The 20,259-nt window shown below is 34.1% G+C and overlaps 3 protein-coding genes across 7 annotated transcripts; 1 reads left to right on the plus strand and 2 right to left on the minus strand.

Moving 5' to 3' along the window:
- Positions 1–962: 962 nt before the first annotated feature.
- LOC105122849 (uncharacterized) lies at positions 963–4,572 on the plus strand. Of its 4 annotated transcripts, none has more exons than XM_011022171.1 (3): positions 963–1,137; positions 2,323–3,548; positions 3,621–4,572. In XM_011022171.1, exons 2-3 carry the CDS (start codon positions 2,351–2,353, stop codon positions 4,442–4,444), a joined length of 2,022 nt encoding a protein of 673 aa, XP_011020473.1. In that variant the 5' UTR covers positions 963–1,137; positions 2,323–2,350; the 3' UTR covers positions 4,445–4,572. The 4 variants fall into 4 exon arrangements, with proteins under 4 accessions (XP_011020473.1, XP_011020475.1, XP_011020474.1 ...); XM_011022173.1 differs by having other exon boundaries at positions 2,323–3,430; positions 3,539–4,572; XM_011022172.1 differs by having other exon boundaries at positions 2,323–3,386; positions 3,495–4,572.
- Positions 4,573–6,028: 1,456 nt separating this feature from the next.
- On the minus strand, positions 6,029–8,057 carry LOC105122850 (galactoside 2-alpha-L-fucosyltransferase-like). 2 transcript variants are annotated; one of them, XM_011022175.1, is made up of 2 exons: positions 7,774–8,057; positions 6,029–7,697 (listed from the first exon to the last, which is right to left on the minus strand). In XM_011022175.1, exons 1-2 carry the CDS (start codon positions 8,030–8,032, stop codon positions 6,262–6,264), a joined length of 1,695 nt encoding a protein of 564 aa, XP_011020477.1. In that variant the 5' UTR covers positions 8,033–8,057; the 3' UTR covers positions 6,029–6,261. The 2 variants fall into 2 exon arrangements, with proteins under 2 accessions (XP_011020477.1, XP_011020478.1); XM_011022176.1 differs by having other exon boundaries at positions 7,770–7,910.
- An 8,542-nt stretch (positions 8,058–16,599) lies between these two features.
- LOC105122851 (galactoside 2-alpha-L-fucosyltransferase-like) lies at positions 16,600–19,165 on the minus strand. The gene is made up of 2 exons (XM_011022177.1): positions 18,777–19,165; positions 16,600–18,630 (listed from the first exon to the last, which is right to left on the minus strand). The coding sequence occupies exons 1-2, from the start codon at positions 18,967–18,969 to the stop codon at positions 16,739–16,741; spliced, it is 2,085 nt and encodes a 694-aa protein (XP_011020479.1). The 5' UTR covers positions 18,970–19,165; the 3' UTR covers positions 16,600–16,738.
- Between the last annotated feature and the right edge of the window lie 1,094 nt (positions 19,166–20,259).

The raw sequence follows: 20,259 nt of genomic DNA on the forward strand, positions 1-20,259 counted from the left end.
GGCTGGTTTAATAACTTTGGGTAAAAGGGCATTATTTGAACACAAATACTTATTTTCTTCTTTTCAATTATTCAATTAAATATTTTAGTATTAGTTTAGTAAAGCCATTTACCGCTTCTTTACTTCGATCCCATTACTTGTGACGTCAAAATCACAGCAACACATGCACGTCTATGGTTTGTTGCCAAAAAAGGGCAAATTCTGGTAGAGTGTGTGTGTGTGTGTGTGTGTGTGTGTGTGTGTATTAAAACTTAAATTTATTACATTTTAAATACAGGTGGTGGCAGTTAGGTTTTACCGGGATTTTAACAGCCAATTTAGGATCTACCTTGCCTATTTTCCTGTTCTACGCATCCCATTTAAAAAATAGAAAAAGAAAATAAAATAAAAGAAAATAATTAAGTAAATAAAATGGAAAGAAAATCTAGGTCCCTAATATTGGGAAAGGTTATTAATGTATCACCGTACATATACTTTTTTTATTGTAATTATTGCATCTAAAATCATAAACTAGAGATATTATTATTTATTTATTTATTGTTAAAAATGTGAATACTGCTAGATTTATATAAAAAAAATTTAATATTTTTTTTTAATTTTTTAGATGTGATCCGAAACAGAAATTTACGTAAAATAAACTTAAATTATTAGAATACTCATCTAATTTGCAAATAAACAAGTTATTTTAAATAAAATAATTTTATTTTTTTGTTAAAAAATCCTTAAAATTGATCTTAGAGTTTAGATTAACTTTATTCACATCAATTAAATTTTATTTAATATTTTTTAGTTTAAATCTCAAATCTTATAAATCAAATATTTAATTTTTTTTCAGCAACCTTTTTCAAGAAGAATCTTTACTAAAATTAGCATTAATTAGTAAGGAAAAAAAAAAAAACCATTACCGTAACTGAAGTGGTGAATTAAATACAGTTTAATTCCACCTGGCGTAACAAGAGAACATTAAAAAAAAAAAAAGACAAGAAAGAGAGAATCCTTAAAAATAAACCAGAAATAGAGGAAGCCATTAAAACTGCACAACAGACAGGCAAACATAGCAAACAATTTCGAAGAAACGCTCGTAACCCACAAATCAACTACAAAATAAACGACCCCTTGGCCGCTTTTCTCTTCAAGGTTTGTTATCAGATCCATTTTTTTTCTTGTTTTGTGTTTCTTGAATTTGGTGCAGAGAGATCTTGAATGCATTGAGAAATCAATGTTGTTTGTGAAAGTTTGGTTTTTGTTTTATGTGTTTGGTTTTTTTTTTTAATGTATTTGGTTTGTTTTGATCTCTTTCTTTTCGGGTCTGGTTGGATTTTGAGAGATCTAATTGTATTTATTTGAGTTTTTTATTCTATGCTCATTTCTTTTCTTTAAAAATTCAGATATTATTATTATTTTTTATGTGGAGGTCAAGAATTTGTGGTGGGGCTTCATTTTTTTGGTTTGTAGGTATTTAGAAATCTCATTTCTTTTTGTTTTCCATTCAAAGAAATACTGAAGATTTCATTTCTTGTGTTTTGCATTGAGAATGTGGGATGGTATATGGATTTGTGTTTGAATCAATTCTTTTTTCAGTTTTTATTATTGTTTGCATAATGTTTTTGGCTTACAAAAAATTGGTTGCAAATGATATTTAATTAGTCGGTTATGCAATTTTGAGAGCTGAATTAATGACGTTTGATTTTGCATCTTACCTGTGGTTTTATGTTTGCTCACTTTATCAGGATGTGAAATATCTTGTTTTGCATTTGTGTTTGATTTGATGATATTCTTGTTAGCAAATCGATGAATTGCAGAAAATTCGTGTTATTCTCTTTTCCATTTTTCTTTTCCTGAAAACCATGTTAGTTTCGGATTTGTGTGACTTAACTCTGTAATTTCAAATGTGTGATGAATGCATTATGCCACCTGGGTTTCCAGTTTATGATTCTGCTGTCTCTTTTTGTCGATATATGTTTTTTCATTAAATAGTGGGCAGCTAACGAGATGCAGTTGATTCTTATGTAATACGTAGCATGCTGTATGCTTTTTAGATGATTTCATCTTGAGATTGTCACCTACAACATCCATTAAGAATGGGATTTTAAAAGCGTTATGAATGTAGGTTATTGAGTTTTGTACATATGATTAAATGAATGTTTTGAGGGAACTGCATATGGCATTTCTGATAAGAATTCGATTGTGAACCAATTCTCTTTCCTACACTCTTTGCAGTTTATCATGAATATGGTGTTAAAGATGGAAAATGATGCATTGGGTATGTGCATTTATGCTATACTTTCTCTAGCTGTAAGAAGTGGTTTTTACATTTTGCAGGAACATTATCTTATAGTAATCCAGAAAGATGTCTCCTGCATCAAAATCCAAGACCAAGTCCCAGGATAAGACCTCTGCAAAGTCTGCTATAGAACAGCCAAAAGCATCCATTAAGTCTTCTGGATCAGCCAACTCTGTAACTGGGAATCCAGCGAATGCTTATAATCCAATTTCTGGGACTTTTCACACATTAGAAATACCAGCTGCTGCTGCTTTCCCGCCCTTGCATGATAATGGTCGTTTCAGAAATATAGATGACACAGATGAGCATTCTAGTAGCCCACATGGAACAGTTTCTGAGTATGATTCAGTTTCCAACAATGGGAGCTGCTCTGGTGAGTCAGAGGACATTAAAGAGAAGATAATCAATTCTACTCAACAGGAAACGATACCTGGCTTAGACAGCAACCGATGTGAGAAGATCCGTCAGAGGAATGAGAAAAAGCATCAGCGTCAGAGAGAGAGGAGGGCGCAAGAGTTGCATGACCGATGCAGTGGGTATCTAATGTCAAGAAAACTAGAAAGGCTTTCACAGCAGCTTGTGGCAATGGGTTTTTCTCATGAGCGGGCAATCTTGGCCCTTATGTTGAATGAGGGCAGGGTAGAAGAATCGGTAAACTGGCTTTTTGAGGGAAGTGAAGAGGAGGCTCAAAAGGACTCTAAGCTTGAAAGTGGTGGTAACCTAAAAATTGATATAAATGAGGAGCTCGCTCAAATCTCAGCAATGGAGATGAGATACAAATGCTCAAAGCAGGAGGTTGAAAGAGCTGTGGTTGCTTGTGAAGGGGATCTAGTGAAGGCAGAAGAGACCCTGCAGCCACAGAAGCAGGAACCACCTGCAACTCCACCAAGGCAAGAATATACTGCTAATACGAATAACCTGAGGAGACTGCTTGAAAAGCCTGTACCTGTGACTTCAGTTACAGCACAGCAGAGAATGAATGAACGGGATTTCAACTACAAAGCAGCTATTCCAGTGCCAACGTATTCAGAACCTGGGAGTAGAAACTTGCAACCTCTGAATCAGCCCAAGCCACTAGCAGACAAGAGGTGGGGCGCAACAGGATCGAGCCCTGCATTCTCATCATCTATGGGACCATCCATGCAAATACCACCTCAATCAACAAAACTTGATGTCCAGCTTGGTTTTACTGAAGGAGTGGGCACAATAGGATCGAGCCCTGCATTCTCATCATCTATGGGACCACCCATGCAAGTAGCACCTCCATCAACAAAACTTGATGTCCAGCTTGGTTTTTCTGAAGGAGTGGGCACAACAGGATCTAGGCCTGCATTCTCATCATCTATGGGACCATCCATGCAAGTAGCAACTCCATCAACAAAACTCGATGTCCAGCTTGGTTTTACTGGAAATGAGAGGAAAAATGTGCAGCAGATAGTGAGGGAACCAGTAAGCCTTCAATCTATGAATGCCAAGCAAAATACAGTCCCTTTCGCCAGTGCCACTCCTTCAGTAACAGCTGGATGGTATTCAAATAATGTTCCAGGTGTTGAACATATGCGGTCAAATGTTAAGTTGCTTTCAAATCAGAGCACTGGAAGCCTTGGTCTTGTAAATCAGAGCTCACAACAATTTTACCATCCAGTGTCATACAAACAAAACCCGTTCCCTTATAGCGGCCTAGTAAATTATACATCAAATGGACTGGGAGGAACAAGGTCTCCTTCACTTACAGTTCCGTCTCAGTTGCAAGGTTCATATGGTAGAACGACAGCATCTTTGCCTTCTCTAGCAGCACCATCCTCACTTGGTTTATTCACTGGCTGGGGCTCAGCTGGAACTTTAGGTTCTTCACATGTTGATTGGAATACAGGAGGCCTGATGTCAGAATTTGATTACACCAGCATCGATTGGACTTTGGATTCGAACATGTTATCCTCTAAGTCAAATGGGCTGTTGCTGGGCCTCTCCTCATTACTTAGGAACACGTCTAGCACAAGGACGAGCAGTACAAATAGTTCCTTCCTGTCAGGGTTACGGGACAGTGGAGTGGCTAAAGAACCATCATCCTCAGCTGGTTCGCGCGAGTGGACCTCTCCTTTCGCAGGCATGGACATCTTTAGTGTGCCAAGGCAGTTTGTAACTTCTCCATCTCCTTAGGACTAGGGATAGGACTTTGGAAAAGGAGAAGAAAGCAGGCAGTGAGGCTTGTTTAGTTGGGGTTTGGATGCATGTTCATGCTTGTTTCTGGTTTTATCAGTGGTAAATGCATCCATCAGTTTCTGCTTTTATGATTTGTGTCCTCTTTTTCATTACTGGTTTGCTAGATGGAGAATGTGCTGCTATTTTGGGCAATCAACAAGACTTGCAATTTCGGCAATGGGTTTTCACCTTTCAGACATTTGCTAAAAAAAGAAAAAAGAATTTCATATCATACCTTCTCAACTGGAATTTAAAAGAACAAAATATAGGGCGTACCAAGATTAAATAAAAACCAGCTATTAGACTTGTATTTAGCCACCGGTAGGATAAAAAAATTTAAAAGTGAAAAAAATTACAAGCATTTTCAACGTATTTTTTAATATTAAAAATTCTCAACCCTAAATTGAAATGATCATACATGTATTTGAAGTAATTAAATTAATATTTCATTAAAAAATAATTAAAATTAAAATTTTTGATCTCACAACGAGTTATGTACTTAATTATATTTAATAATTTTTTTAAAAAATAAATTTTTAATTTAATCAACTGATTAGCTATGCTAATAAATAATAAAAATAAAATCATTAATGAAAGCAAATGAAATAAACTATAAAACCTGGCTATCAAACAACTTAAAATTAAAAAAAAAACTTATAAAAAAAATATAGATTAATTTGTTAACCTTGTAACCTATGATCACATGAATGGTATCACAACTGTATAGAAAAAAATAAAAAAAAATTATGAAGATCCATTTTAAAAAAATCAAGAAGATTTGATATAAAAATAAAATCAAATCAAATGATGAAAGATAAAATTAAAAAAAAAATCAATAAAAAATTAAAAAAATAACAATAAAAAAATTAAAAATAAAATCAGATAAAAAAATAAATAATAAGACATTTTCATACATTAACAAGAATAAAAAAGAAAGAATAAAAAAGAAAAAAAAGAAAGAGGATGAAGAAAACTTAATGGAGCCTAGCTATTTCACTATTGCACACACTTATCAATATCAATAGGATGTTAGAATGCTTCCAACGCCGTTATGGAAGGTAGAGTTCGACCACCAAATAATACTGCTTGAAAACCACGATCAACATTCACTTGTTGATGCCTGGTATATATCAACTATTTTTTTATTAATATTTTAATTTATAAAAAAAATAATATCTCTCAGTCAAGCCAATGTAAGAATAATAATAAAAAAGTCAAGTGTAAAAGACCAAAACACTCCACTAACAGCTTTAAATTTCTCGATTCTTAGAGCAGCCAAGTAATTTCACTGTACACAAAAGCCACATTTTTTTTTAATACTTCATATTAAATAAAAAACCAAAGTACCTCTTAATTATCATCAGTATAACAAAAAAAAAGGAGATTAAAATACCAAAAAACCCATGCAAAAAGGTTTTATTTTTTTTATGCCGACTATAAAAAAAATGTCTATAAAGCTTCTATACACTAGTTTAATATTTTTTTTCTTCTAAAATTATTTTTTTCATTGCATTGTTCTCAAATAATATAAAAAGACTTGGATGTCCTCATTGAATCTTGCAATGATCGATATATGTCGGTGCGAAAAGACCACTTCACATGCATAGACGCCGAGTATTTCTTTAAGGGCAAAATAGGGAATGCCGTTTAGGTTTTCTTATTGCGATGTAATGATTTGGCCAGAGCAGTTACAAAAATTGTGGGGTTTATACGAATATATAACCTACAGTAGTAATTAAATCACTCGATACGAACAAGAAATCATATAGAACTAATCAATGATCTTTAACCAGCTTTAATCCCCATTCCACATCCTCACAATGCTTCACGTTAGGAACAGCAGCACCGGGACCGATGTAGACATCTGCCTTGCAGCCATAGCTTGGAGGGAAATGAAAGCAAGGCTCCATTGACATAGCTTGCACACAAGGAGGATCTGGGGTTGTTCCGTTCAAAGGCCTGTAAAGCATCCATGGCTTCAAACCACCTAGACTTTGAGCCACATAACCAAATGTTGACCAAGAACTTGTAATTAGTACATTACTCATACTTAGCAGATAGATTTCAGTCCATGCCTTCATGCTGTGCATGCTATTCCCGTAAATTTCATGCTCTTCATGGCTTGGCTGGTAAACACCAATCACCTCCCCGCTCACAGTTGGTTTTGTCCAATACATTCCCTTTATATGCTCATAGTACTCTGAGTACAAAGATGTTACTAAAACAGCTTTCAAGCTTTGGTTGTTGGACAAAGAAGCAGCAGAATTTTTCACATCTAGGACTTCAGGGAGTAGTTTCTCCTTTAGAGTACAGGACAAAATCTGATCCATAACTGTTTGAAATGGAGTAGCTTTAGTATCGAAAACTCGTACTTGGATGCCAATCGTCTCATCTGCTTTGGATAAGTAAGCTCGATAGAACCTGGTGATAAGTCCCCATGCTTCATTTGAGGGTTGGAAAAGGTAGCGACCCAAGTGATGAAAAACAGTTTCTTCATCAGGGAACAACTTACTTAGTTCCTGCTTAAAAGATGGGACTAAGAAGAGAGAAGGAACAAAGTACTGGTTTGATTTTATAACCAACCAAGGGACCTTTCCAAGTTGATCTTGATTTTGATCACAGTAAAACAGCCCGTCGTAACGATCAATGTTGTAAGCTAGATAAATATAAAGAAATGGTGGTGGTGGAGACTTCACGGCAGTGTTTATGATTCTACTCTTCATCATGTTTCCGTATGTATGAGGATATTCCTGGCTGAAATTGTCAAACTGATTCCTTAAGGGAAAATCCCTAGGCAATAACCATGTTGTTTGCTGAAATGGCTCACAAAACAGATCGGCAATTTCACTTCCGAATTCCACTAGTAGGACTCGGTTTGTGAGGAGAGCGTAAAGAAATGCTGAGGCAATGGTCAGCATCCTGTTCCCTAGGCCACTTAAAGGTGTATAGACAACATAGTTACAATCTGTGGTACTGACCTTACGGCCAGACTTGAGTTGTTCGAGGGTTTTGTTGTAGGCTTCGGTATAAGGCCCGCAGAGGTTATGAAGACTTTCATAGTTCCTAAGTTTGGAGAGGAGGTAGGAAGAGGGCTTATGCGAGGAGGGTTTCCGATATAGGATGGCTTCATACCGGCTTAAGCAAGATCCTTTGTCATGTCCAGGAGCAAAAAGTTCGTCAAGAAGTAGTTGAGATGAAACATTTTCTGAATCTGTAAAAATCAGGAAGGAATTCATAAACCAGCCATATCAAATCAGAATAAACCAAAAAAGGTTGGTCTTACCTACCTCCAACTCCTGATGTCTCAGTTTGAGCAGCTCCTCCTGCCAAGGCATTAATTTTAGCATCTCCTCCATCAACTTTGAATGCTGTACTCCTCTGCTGAACGATTAAGACTATTACTAGAATAGAGAAAATTATCAAACAAGCAAATGGGATTACTGAACAATATCCATTTCTCTGCACTTTGAATTGAAAGTCTTTCCTGTTGCAGGAAGTTTGATCTCTTATGGTGCTGATCATCCCTGAAAATTCATTTGAAACCATGTCAGACGTCTTAGAAGTTGTGAATTTTTTCATGCCATGGCGCTACTCGAGGAAACACACACTATTGAAATCCTAGAAATAAAACAAAGAATGGAAGTCTTTCTTTAGTCAGAAAAAGGTGCCTAGATAGCTTGGGGTTTACAATTAAATTTTCTAAGAAATTTTGGACTGTCATCATAACACTGACCATGGTTAACACCTTAAGTACCTGGAATTGAGATCAACTTGCACTAGAGATTCAGATCTCTAGGAATGGGAGGGATTTCGAAAATACTATATATGATTGCCCGGCCCAATGTGCATGGATTGACAGAGTTGACAAAGAAAGAATAATTAGGAAGCAAGCTACGGCAGCCCTATAAAAATAATAAATAAATAAAACAAATAATTTAAATTACTTGTTGTTAATATCTGTTTCAGATTCATGCATGTGTCCTGAGCTTTGATGTGAAATCAACTTTTCTGTTCTTCTTAGACAATTACTTGGTGTCTATACTAAGTAATTAATCTATACTATAGAAAGCATAACAACTTTAGTGCAGTGGAAGCTCACTTAAACAAGCTTAGGCAATATATCTCTGCCACCATATATATATATATATATATCAAAATTGATTCCGATCTTTAAGCGATATATATATATATATATATATATATATATATATATATGTATATATATATATATATGTATATATATATATCAAAATTGATTCCGATCTTTAAGCGTTTCTTGGGATGGAATCATGGGAGTCAACGCCAATTTTATAGCTGTTATAATCTTGTGCTAGCTGTGAAACAAATTACATACTATTTGTGAGAAATTTCTTTCTCAAGCCTTATTTTTACAAGAAATTTTACACTACGCAAAACCTGGTACTTATCTAAGCTAATTAACACCTCAAGGGTAATCGAGCACCGAATATGTTATGCTCCTAGGTTTTTTTAAAAAAATAAAAAAAATGGCGAATTAAATGAAGTGATATAAAATCATTAAAAGAGAGCAATGAAAAAAGATGGTACCTTGAATTGTTGGCAATTTTAATTCTCATTTGGACGCAATTTCAGCCAATATTCTCCATATCAGTCTGCCAAAACTTATAGTGGCAAAACCAGGCAGGCAGGAGGGAAAGGCAACCTCTTGTTTTTTGTGAAATTGAAGAATGAATTGATAATTGATTTATTTCAATGTATAGATATATATAGCTACAGCAGAGTGCTATTCTAGGAAATAAATTATTGTTATGCTAGAATTAAGGGTGACCCATATATCATAGGATTGCAACAATTATGTTATATATAATTTTCTAATTTATGAAGATTTTATTCTTTAACACTCCCTCTCAAGTTAGAGAATGAATATTTTGAAGTTCCAACTTACCACTTAAGAATTTTAGTTGATCCTGTCCCAATGCCTTTATAAATATGTCGGCAAGCTATTTATGTGAGTGAACATGAGAAGTAGAAATGGTTCCTACTTATAACTTCTCCCTTACAATATGGCAGTCTATCTCTATATGTTTATCTCTATATGTTTAGCATGCTCATGAAACACAAGATTGGTTGCAATGTACAAAGCAACTTCATTATCACAATTTAATATTGTGGGTTTATCCTGAATGATTTTTAAATCATCCAAAATGTAGCGTAGCCATGTTATCTTTAGGCACGTGGTTGTCATTGCTCGATATTCTGTTTCTGTCATTGATTTTACAATATTTGATTGTTTCTTAGATTTCCAAGAAACAAGATAACCACCAAGAAATATGCAATACATTGTGGTAGACCTTCTCGTTGTAGGGCATCCTGCATGGTCAAAATCACAATAAGTTACTAAGTTAAGTTCTTATCTGCTAGAAAGAACAAACCTTAACTAGGTGTGCCTTTGATAAACATTAAGACCCAAAGTGCTGTATATAAGTGTGGTTTTTTAGGTTGTTGCATAAGCTGACTCAATATCTGAACAAAATACACAATGTCTGGTTGAGTGACTATGAGGTAGATTAATCTCCCAACTAATCGTCGATAATGGGTTGGATCTTCAAGTGGAACACCATCAGTAGGAGTAAGTTTCAAATGTGATTCCATGGGAAAAGAGTCTGGTTGTCCACCCAGTAGGTCTGCATCTTGTAAATTATTTAAGGCATACTTCCGTTGATATATAAAAATCCCTTGTTTTGATCGAGAAAATTCAAGCCCCAAAAAACATCTTAGATCACTAAGGTCTTTGTTGCGAAAGTGTCAAAGCAAGAATGATTTAAGACTGTTTATTTCATCCAAACTATTGCCAATAACAAGTATGTCATCAACATATATAAGAACGGTGGTGAGAAAAGTACCATTAACTCTAGTGAAAAGTGAATAATCTGTCTTGGACTGTTAGAAACCAGCTGTCTGAATGTCTGTGGAAAACTTAGAAAACAATCACGAGAGGCAACCCACCTATTGTAATAAACCACCAACTTACTCTCATCTTTGAGTTTTTGGTTGCCTTTGTTATGCTACTATTGTTCATCCTCACCATAAATTTGATTCTCGTGCTCGTCATTGCATCTTTCTTGGTTACCCTATAGGTCAAAAAAGCTACAAATTGTACGACCTCGATTTTCAACATTTTCTTATTAGTCGGGATGTTACCTTTCATGAAACCATTTTCCCCTATATTGAAAAACACTCACTGCCCTTAACACATCCAGTCATCTCTTTACCATTAGACCCACCTCATCTAGATCCATTTCCCATTAGCTCACACTCCAATCCACTACCCTCATCTAAACCCAATACCCGATCTAACATACATCACCCACATGGATCCTTCTCATTTTACCTTACACCTTCATCACCTTTCTCCTTGGCGCCTACACCTGTTCCTATTCGACAGTCCAACCGCATAAAACATCCTCTATCTTGGCTATAATATTATCACCTCTTCAATGTCGTTGTCTTCTCACGCTCTTCATCTAATTTAACGCCATCTCCTTTAGCTACGTATCACCCCTTATTTCATTTTTTATCCCTTTCTCTGTTTTCTCTTTCCTATAGAGTTTTCCTAGCTAACATTTCAAGCACAACTGAGCCCACTTCTTATACCCAAGCTGTCAAAGATCCTTACCGACGAGATACTATACAAGATGAACTTGATGCTTTGAAACAACAAAATATTTGGACCCTCATGCTGTTACCTTCTGGCCACAAACCCATTGGTTGTAAATGGGTTTACAAGATTAAATACAAATCTAATGGTACGATTGACCGCTACAAAGCTCGTCTTGTTGCTAAGGGCTATACTCATATTGAAGGCATCGACTATCAGGAAACCTTTTCTCCAATTGCTAAACTCACCACTCTTCATTACCTCCTTGCTATGGCTTCTGTCTATGGTTGGTTCATTCACCAACTTGACATCCATAATGCATTGCTTCATAGTGACTCAACTGAAGTCGTGTATATGGATCCTCCTCCTGGTCTTCGCCAACAGGGGGAGAATTTTATATGTCATCTTAACAAGTCTTTATATGGTCTGAAACAAGCCTCTCGTAACTGGTTTTCTAAGTTTTTCATAGCCATTTAGATAGTTGGTTTTCAACAGTCCAAGGCATATTATTTACTTTTTACTAGAGTTAATGGTACTTTTCTCACTGCCGTTCTTATATGTATTGATGACATATTTGTTACCGGCAACAGTTTGGATGAAATAAGTGTGGCTTATTTGTTTGTGAAGATGTTTCATAGGAGCCATTCACAAAACTAATTTTGTTCTTAGCTATAAGGGCGATAATCATGGAGCATTTCCACGTGGGATAATCGTCACCATTAAGGCGCTAAGTAACAAGCAAGAGCTCTAAATGATCCGTGGAGTGTATAAAAAAGGGATTAGAGATCTTAATGATGGAACTTTGAAAAGACTCATCATCATTGCTCATAATGAAAGCAGATAAAGAAGAAATCTGTTTCAATCAAAGAGAAAGAATACAAAAATTGCAGTAGAAAAAGACAAGCCACCATAATATAAGCTTTTATAAAATAAGATAAAGAAGAAAATTATTTCAATCAAAGAGAAAGAAGATAAAAGTTGCAGTGGAAAAAAAAAAGTCACCACAAGGTAAGCTCTGATATCATGTGAAATTGAAAAATGAATTGATAATTAATTTATTTCAATGTACAAATATATATATAGCTATAACATAGTGTTATTCTAGAAAATAAATTGTTGTTATGCTAGAATTAAGGGTAACCCATATATCATGGGATTGCAACAATTATATTATATATAATTTTCTAATTTATGAAGATTTTATTCTCTAACATTTTTTGTCTGTGAGTCTTGTATATTTGCTCCCTTGTGTACTTAGAAAGCGATTTGTACTAAAAGTTCAACCATTAACTATTGTACTGCCAAATATGTTTCACTAATTAAAAATATATGGCGGAATTAAATGCTTTAATTCCCATCTCAATTTTCTAATTAGTACGTTGCTACTTAAGAAAAATTAAACAAGCTGATTTTAATTAGGACAGGGATTAACGTGGCTAATTGCATAGGATGCTTAAAATCTGAGCTTATTCTTTTTGCAACAAAGAGATAAAAACTGTTAATTACTTCAGTTGTTTTCCCTCCTTCCATCTGACAAACTAAATCCCTATCGTGGGAGGGAAGAAATATTGACATGTTAATTATAATGGAAAATGCATGTCGGTTTTATTTTAAATATATGTAGAAAAATAAAAACATGTTTAATTAAAAAATTTATATGGGAAAATGAAAATTGACAAGTTAAGTTTATTGGAAATGTATGACACTAGTATTATTTTTTGTCAGTATTATATATATAAACATGTTTAATTAAAATATTTATACGGAAAATTGCGTATCCTTGTTTCCGTCTATGAATTGTGCCATGTTGAATATTTAGGTATTGACATTGTTAAACAAAAAGCGATTAGGTTCTTACATTTTAAATTAGGTTAATTAATTGCATTTCTTACACCAATTTCCTTCCAACTTTGTTGTTAATTAAGTTTTACTCAAAAGAGAAAACGTTGTTAAGTTAAGTTAATTAGGTAGCATCCCACGAAATATTGAACCACAAAGATTTGCAATAATTAGCATATCTATATCAACGATCGATATTCTTTTGCGTTTAAAAGTCAATTGTCGACGATTAATTAACAGAAAGGGAAGGCTTAATATGAATTATATTTTATAAGAAATCAAATATTTTTTCTTGTTGTTGTTAGGGAAGAAATCAAGACTTTAAATTCCTATTTATTTGTCATGCCGTAGTTGTTTGATAGAATATGTAATATTTTAAATTCATTATAATTTGTCTTAAGCACTACAATTATTTGATATAGAACTCATAATGTTTTAAACTCCTTAATAATTTGTCTTAATCCTTACAATAACTTCATAGAAGCCATATATGATATCTTAATTCCTCGTAAATTGTCTTCCCGTAATGCAATGGCATTATATATGTTGAAAGTTTCTTAAACAATATATTTAACTTTGCCTTTTTAGATCATATTATTTGATGAGGATAGAAAATATAAAAACAATAAAAATAAAAACAATACATCTTCTTGTACTTCATGTTTTCAAAATATAGGAATTTATTTTGAAATTATCTCGAAAACATATTTATTTTATATCTTTATTTTTAATTTTCTATTTAAATATATTTTCACCTCTTATATATTTATTCTTTATATATATACCTGCCTCATTCATCAACTAATTCTCTAAGCATAACTTGAGGTGTTTCCTTCTTCTTCTTCCTTCTTTTTTTTTTTTTGACACCTTTTCGATAGGGACTTTTGAGTGTATATCCAGTTAGCAACCATTTCTAAAATATTATGGTTGCAAGTTGTTTATGGACAAAGTAAATGAGACATCGGATTCTTACATTATATTATAAAGTACTAAAACAAATGTGCATAAGGCAAAAATATTAATGTCGATGTCTATACTCTGGATGATGCATGGAGCCATTTCCCCAAATATTAGCTCACAAGCTATCTAAAATAATACAATCAATGCATTAACACTTGAAAATATAGCCGCTCAACATTATTAGTAGCTTAAAGTTAGAGTTAATCCGTATTAAAAAAAAATTGAATCTGCCAAATTTTTATTTTTTTTTGTTTGTTTACAGCTTATCACTTTAGACATGAATAATTTACTTAATTTAATATTAAAAAACAATTTAGTTTTTATAAATTAAAGATAATATCATTACCCGAATCTCTAGTTCATGGCCAACAATATAAAAGCAATGTTTGAAGACATCACACATATAATGAGTTTTAAAACATGTATATCATAAAATAAATTATATAAAAATACGAACCATATCATAAACTTTCAAAATATCTCATTATCATATTGAAAAAAAACAAGGGTTCATAATATATATTCAAGAAACTGATAAGTAATTGAAAATAGTACAGTTTTATTCCAAATCAGAACAAATTTATTATAAAAAGTCCTACAAAAAATCTACCAAACCCCATAAGCTTTCCCAGTCAAAATCAAAACCAAAATTTAACCTCAAAAATATTACATGTTGTAAATGTAACCAAAAAGGACATATATCTTATTTCTGTAAAGTTAATACCAAATCCATGAGCTCCAAATAGATAAAGAAATCATCAACCGAATACAAAATCTATTCATTGAAGCTGCAAATACTGATCACTCTCCTTCATACACTTCTAAAGAAGAATTTTAAATTGATAAAATTGCAATTACCAGTGCTACTTCAGATACCTCTATAAATTCTATATATATATACATACTTGTTTATATTACATGTATATTAAATATTATCTTACTCACTCACAAAACAAAAACAAATGATAAATGAATGTAGAACTAAAGATTATTAAGTATTGTTAAGAGGAAATTCAGCAAAACCTACAGTGAATATGTAAAATATTCAGAAACAACTAGAAGCAAAATAATATAAAATATTAAAAATCTAACCTCAAAGACTAAAACATAATTATAACGTCGAACTAATTCACCTTATTAATCTCGAATATAATTTAAATTAATTAAATCTAATAAACCCGATTAACCTTTGCTACTGGATGAACCGGTCAACCGATATCATCAAACCAACTAGTCGGTCGATCTTGACCAACCAGTTGACTGGATAGTCAGGATTTTTAAAATCTCAGTCTACCAATCTTCCAAATTGTAGATTCCATGACAATCAATATATTCATCTCTAAAACTTATAATTTTAGTTTTAAATTGGTTTGTTTTAAGTAAAAATTATCACTTTAAACTACAATAAAAACTCTTAAATCATCCACATATCAAATTATTATATTAAACATTATAAAAATCTTAAAACACTTTTTTAATCCATCAACAATCAAACTTACAATTAAAACAATAGAAGAGGGAGTCATGATACTTGCTTGCAATCTTTTCAAAATCTAAAAACTTAAGTTTAAAGTTAAATATCTTATTGAATATGAATGAGAAAAAAGCCCCGCCAGGGAAGGAAAAGAGGAGAAAAGATAAAAATCAATTTCATGGCAAAAATTTTCTTTGAATACATAGATTATGTTGATTTCTTGAGTTTTTGGCTAAACTTAGACTTAGACTTGATGAAGTTTTACGCATAATCTCAAGAATATTAAAAAATAAATTGCATTTCATTTTATATGTTCGATCAAACCTTTTTTTATTGTTCTTGTCGTTCTAAAGTGAATTCAATTAATTTAAAGATGATGAAAGTGATATAAAAAGGAAGAAAAATAGAATTTTATTTTTTCTAAACATGTAATTTAATTTATTTATTAAATACTATAATTATATTTAATTATACGGAAAGAATTAATTCCAAACCGTATTTTAGGGACCTAGGCAAGCATGGTCAAAGGGTTTAAACTAAGACTTTCTTACGGTAAAACAAGCTGAGACGCAGGTCTAGTCGTGTTAAGAAGAAGAAAGGTCATGGTCAATATATTCCCGAGCTGTAGCCAGTTGCCCAAACTTGATAGCCCCGCAAGTTATGTAAAGCAAACAAAACAAATAATGAGTTGATAGTTTACAGAAAGTTTGCCTTATTTTTATTGACTTCGACCGCCTAGTTTGGTTTGGCGGTCAACCTAGTAACTCTTAATTTAGAGACTAAACCAATTGATTTGTTGATCGAGGAGTTGACGGGCTAGCTCGCAACCCGGAAAGGATATTTAAAGTATACTTTTTTCCATGAAATGTATAGATTTTCTTTTGCTGATTCAACTTCTATGTTCAGTTCATGGAGGCTTACAGCCTACTTGGCAAGTGGCATTCAACTCTCAAGAAAAATACCGTCAGAAAATAAATTTTGGTGAATGCAATAATTCAAGGTCGAGCGATCTGGTAAAGATCCTTCTAAACGTAAGATACCTCTTATCATCAAAATCAAAGGAACAGGTGCCGCGTGAATTCAAATACTAGATGGAGTGAGCAGAAAAGGAGAGGGAGCTGAATTTCCCTTGAATTTAGCTCAACCCCTTGCTCTACAAATTATCGAGCAGGGTGTGGCGTTTGGATCACAGCGAACCTCGTAAGAATAACAAAAATTCTAGTAAGTGTAAGTCATGGAACTACATATAATTCATTACAGACATTGAATGTGAAAAGGTACAGTATAACACAGTTGGAGACCAGTGTGATGATCAAATCATTTACTCAGGCCGCTGTATAGACTATAGCTGCAACTCCTGATGATCACCAACTAGCTTGACTCCCCAATCCAGATCCTCGCAATATTTCAAATAAGGAAACAAAGAACCGGCGTTCATCTTGGTCTTTGTTCTGCAGTCGTAAGTTGGAGGGAAATGAAAACAAGGCTCCATGGATAAGTCTCTTACACAAGAAGGATTTCGGATGTTTCCTTGCTCTATCTTGTACAGGACCCATGGTTTCAGACCCCCTAGACCTTGGGCCACATATCCAAAAGTAGACCACGCACTTGTCACCAGCACGTCACTCAAACTTAGCAGATACATTTCAGCCCATGCCTTCATGTTGTGCATATTATCCCCAAAGTGTTGAATTTCTTCGTGGCTTGGCTGGTAAACCCCTATGACTTCACCTGTCACAGTTGGTTTAGCCCAGTATGTGTTACTGATGTTTTCGTAGAACTCGGTATATAGAGATGTTACTAGAATAGCTTTCGATCTTGGGTTTTTGGATGGAGTATCTCCAGGACTTTGTGGATCAACTTGTGGCAACAATTTTTCCTTCTGTGTGCATTTTAACAATTCATCAAGAACAGTTTGAGCTGTAGTTGTTTTGGTGTTGAATACTCTAATTTGGAGGCCAATCCTCTCATCTGCTTTGGCAAGGTATGCCTGATAGAACCTGATGATTAGCCCCCATGCCTCATTTGAAGGATGGAAAAGATAGCGGCCCAAGTGATGGAAAACAGTTTCTTTCTCAGGGAACATTCTCTGTACTTCTTTATTGAAAGTTGGCGTCAAGAAGAAAGAGGGGGCAAAATATTGATCTGATAACAGAAACAACCAAGGTATCTTTCGGAGAAGAGTTGGATTTTGATCGCAATAAAAACTCAGTCTATCCAGATCATAATGAGAATGATCTAGATTCAGGAATGTATAAGACGGCAGCGATTCCATCGACTCGTTTATAATGCCATTCTTTAACTGGTTTCCGTAGCCAAGAGCATGTCTCTTGTCAGGACTGCGAAACTCAACCTCAAGGATGAAGTTCTTGGGCAGCATCCATGATGAATTTGGAAATGGCTCGCAAAATAGATCAGACATGTCATTTCCAAGTTCAACGAGTAGGACTCGATCTGTGAGGAGGGCATAAAGAAATGTGGAAGCCAAGCTTATCATCCTGTTTCCCAGACCATTAACAGGTATCCATACGAGGTAGTTACATCCTCCACTACTGCCATGGCTGGATTTGAGTCGCTTAAAGGCTTTGTTATAGGGTTTGGTGTGAGGTCCACAACGTTTATGGAGATCTTCGTACCTACGTAGTTTTGAAAGTAGATAGGAAGAGGGCTTATGGGGTGAAGTTTTGCGAAATAGGGAAGACCGGTACCTACTTAAGCAAGACCTTTCATCAAATCCAGGAGCCAGAAGTCCATCAAGCAATTTATCATCAGGCATTCTGGTACTCTGAGAGGATTCGTTTCTTGAATCTGATTCTTTCAGAAATTCAGGTGCCGAAGTTCCATTATCCTGCTTCTCGTCAGGCCTGCCGGCATTCGGCAAGGAATTATTTTTTGAACTTGCGTCATTTCCAAAGGAATCTTTTCTTGAGCTTGATTCTTTCCGAAATCCTGGAGCCAAAGTTCTGTTAAGCTGCTTCTCATCAGGCCCGCTGGTATGCGGCAAGGAATTATTTTTTGAACTAGTTCCATTGCCGAAGGAATCATTTCTCGAGCCTGATTCTTTCCGAAATCCTGGAGCCAAAGTTCTGTTAAGCTGCTTCTCATCAGTCTCGTTGGCATGCGGCAAGGAATTGTTTTTTGAACTAGTTCCATTGCCAAATCCAGGAGGCAAATGCCTATTACGCAGTCTTCCGTCAGGGATGAAGGCTGGTGGTGAAGAATCATTTTTAAAATCTGTAAACGTTGAAAGGAAAACAAAAGAATAAGCAGATCAGAACTAAATTGGAAAAATGATTAGGAAAAATCTGAATGTATCAGCACCAAGAGCACAAGTATTGGAACTCAAGCATGAATGAATGATCATGGTGTACTTGTCTTACCAACATTGATTATTGGGACATTTCCAGATTTCTCAGCCTTGGCTAATCCTCCAGTTAGATCAAATGATGGGTTCTGATACATAATCAATATCATGAAAGACACAGGCAAAGCAATGGCACACACAAGTAATAATGTTGAGTATCTCTTGGAATCAAACCCCAATTTATTCTTCACTACTTCAAAGATTTCCATGATTTCCTGTCTGAGCTTCACTTGTAATCCCCACCTGCATGCAGAAGGCGTATTTAAAACGTTTAAATGCTTGAGGATTGATGTTGGAAAATTAGCTGTTCTTGACAAGAACTGTAAATAAGGAGGCTCAAAAATCAAACTTCCTAAGAGTTAGTACAGGAACAAGAACATGGGTCCCTTGATATAATTCTTTCTTGGCAAACAAAAAGTCTGAAAACCGCAGGTTATGGTGGTGACTGCATGTGCGTATCGATCAAGTTCTAGACTAGGAACTTGACTTCAAGGTTTTTCAACATCCTTCACATGTGATGATTCATATACTTTTAGGTGGCGGCGTAGCTAGTAGACTTTTAGCATGAAGAAATCAATCACAGTCTTGGTCAGATTCTCTTCTCCACAAGAACACGCCATGAAAAGAAAATGGAAAATAAAGGAAGTGTTTATGCAGAGATGGAAAATCACAAAATAAATCAATTGTGCTCAACATGGGAAATTTTGAGACATGAAATCATTTAATTTGCTAACAAAGCACAAGAACTTATTGAAATATTTCGTACTCAGTTCTTTTAATTAATAAAAAAATAAACTAAATTTTTCAAAAAAAAAGAAGTTATTGAAAGAAAAAAAAAGGGCACTGCAAAGTAAAAAAATATATATATAATCCTTCAGAATTTGGTGAAAAAAATGATCTAAAAATTAAAATTAAAGAACACATGCAATGAAGAAAAATCTATTTTGTACCACCCGTTAGAAAATCGAATTTATGAAAAAAAAAAAAAAAACTCTCAGCCTCTCACCTTTGTTCTTAATCTTTGAACAATCCAGCACAATTGTTTTCTTTGAAAAATTACAGAGCCATATAGGACTAAAACGAGGGCCTGATATAGTTGTCCATAAAGTAAAATCTGGGAAATTTTATCTATTTAAGGAACTGAAAACAAAACTTCCTAATTAAAAATTTCTTGCCTTCAATTTCTTTCTCTGGTTTGTCTGTTTAATGGTGTCAGCAAATCAATTCAATTAATTCAAGAAATCCCTTCCTTAAATAGAATTTAAGCTAATAGATACCTGATCCCACAGGTAACTTATAGATTGACAAGGGAACAAAAATTTCCCAGAAAAGGGATTTATATACTCAGTTTCTCTTACATTTGCAGAATAATATGTAATTCATTGTTTTAAAATATGCAGCTGCTTTCTCAAATTATTTTTAAAGAAAATATTGAGAAGCTATAAAAAAATAATCAAAAACAATAGAAGATCAAAATTAAAAAAAAAAACCGATGGGGC

The sequence above is a fragment of the Populus euphratica genome, unplaced genomic scaffold (genome assembly GCF_000495115.2).
Source record: "Populus euphratica unplaced genomic scaffold, PopEup_1.0 scaffold8.1, whole genome shotgun sequence".
NCBI lineage: Eukaryota > Viridiplantae > Streptophyta > Magnoliopsida > Malpighiales > Salicaceae > Populus > Populus euphratica.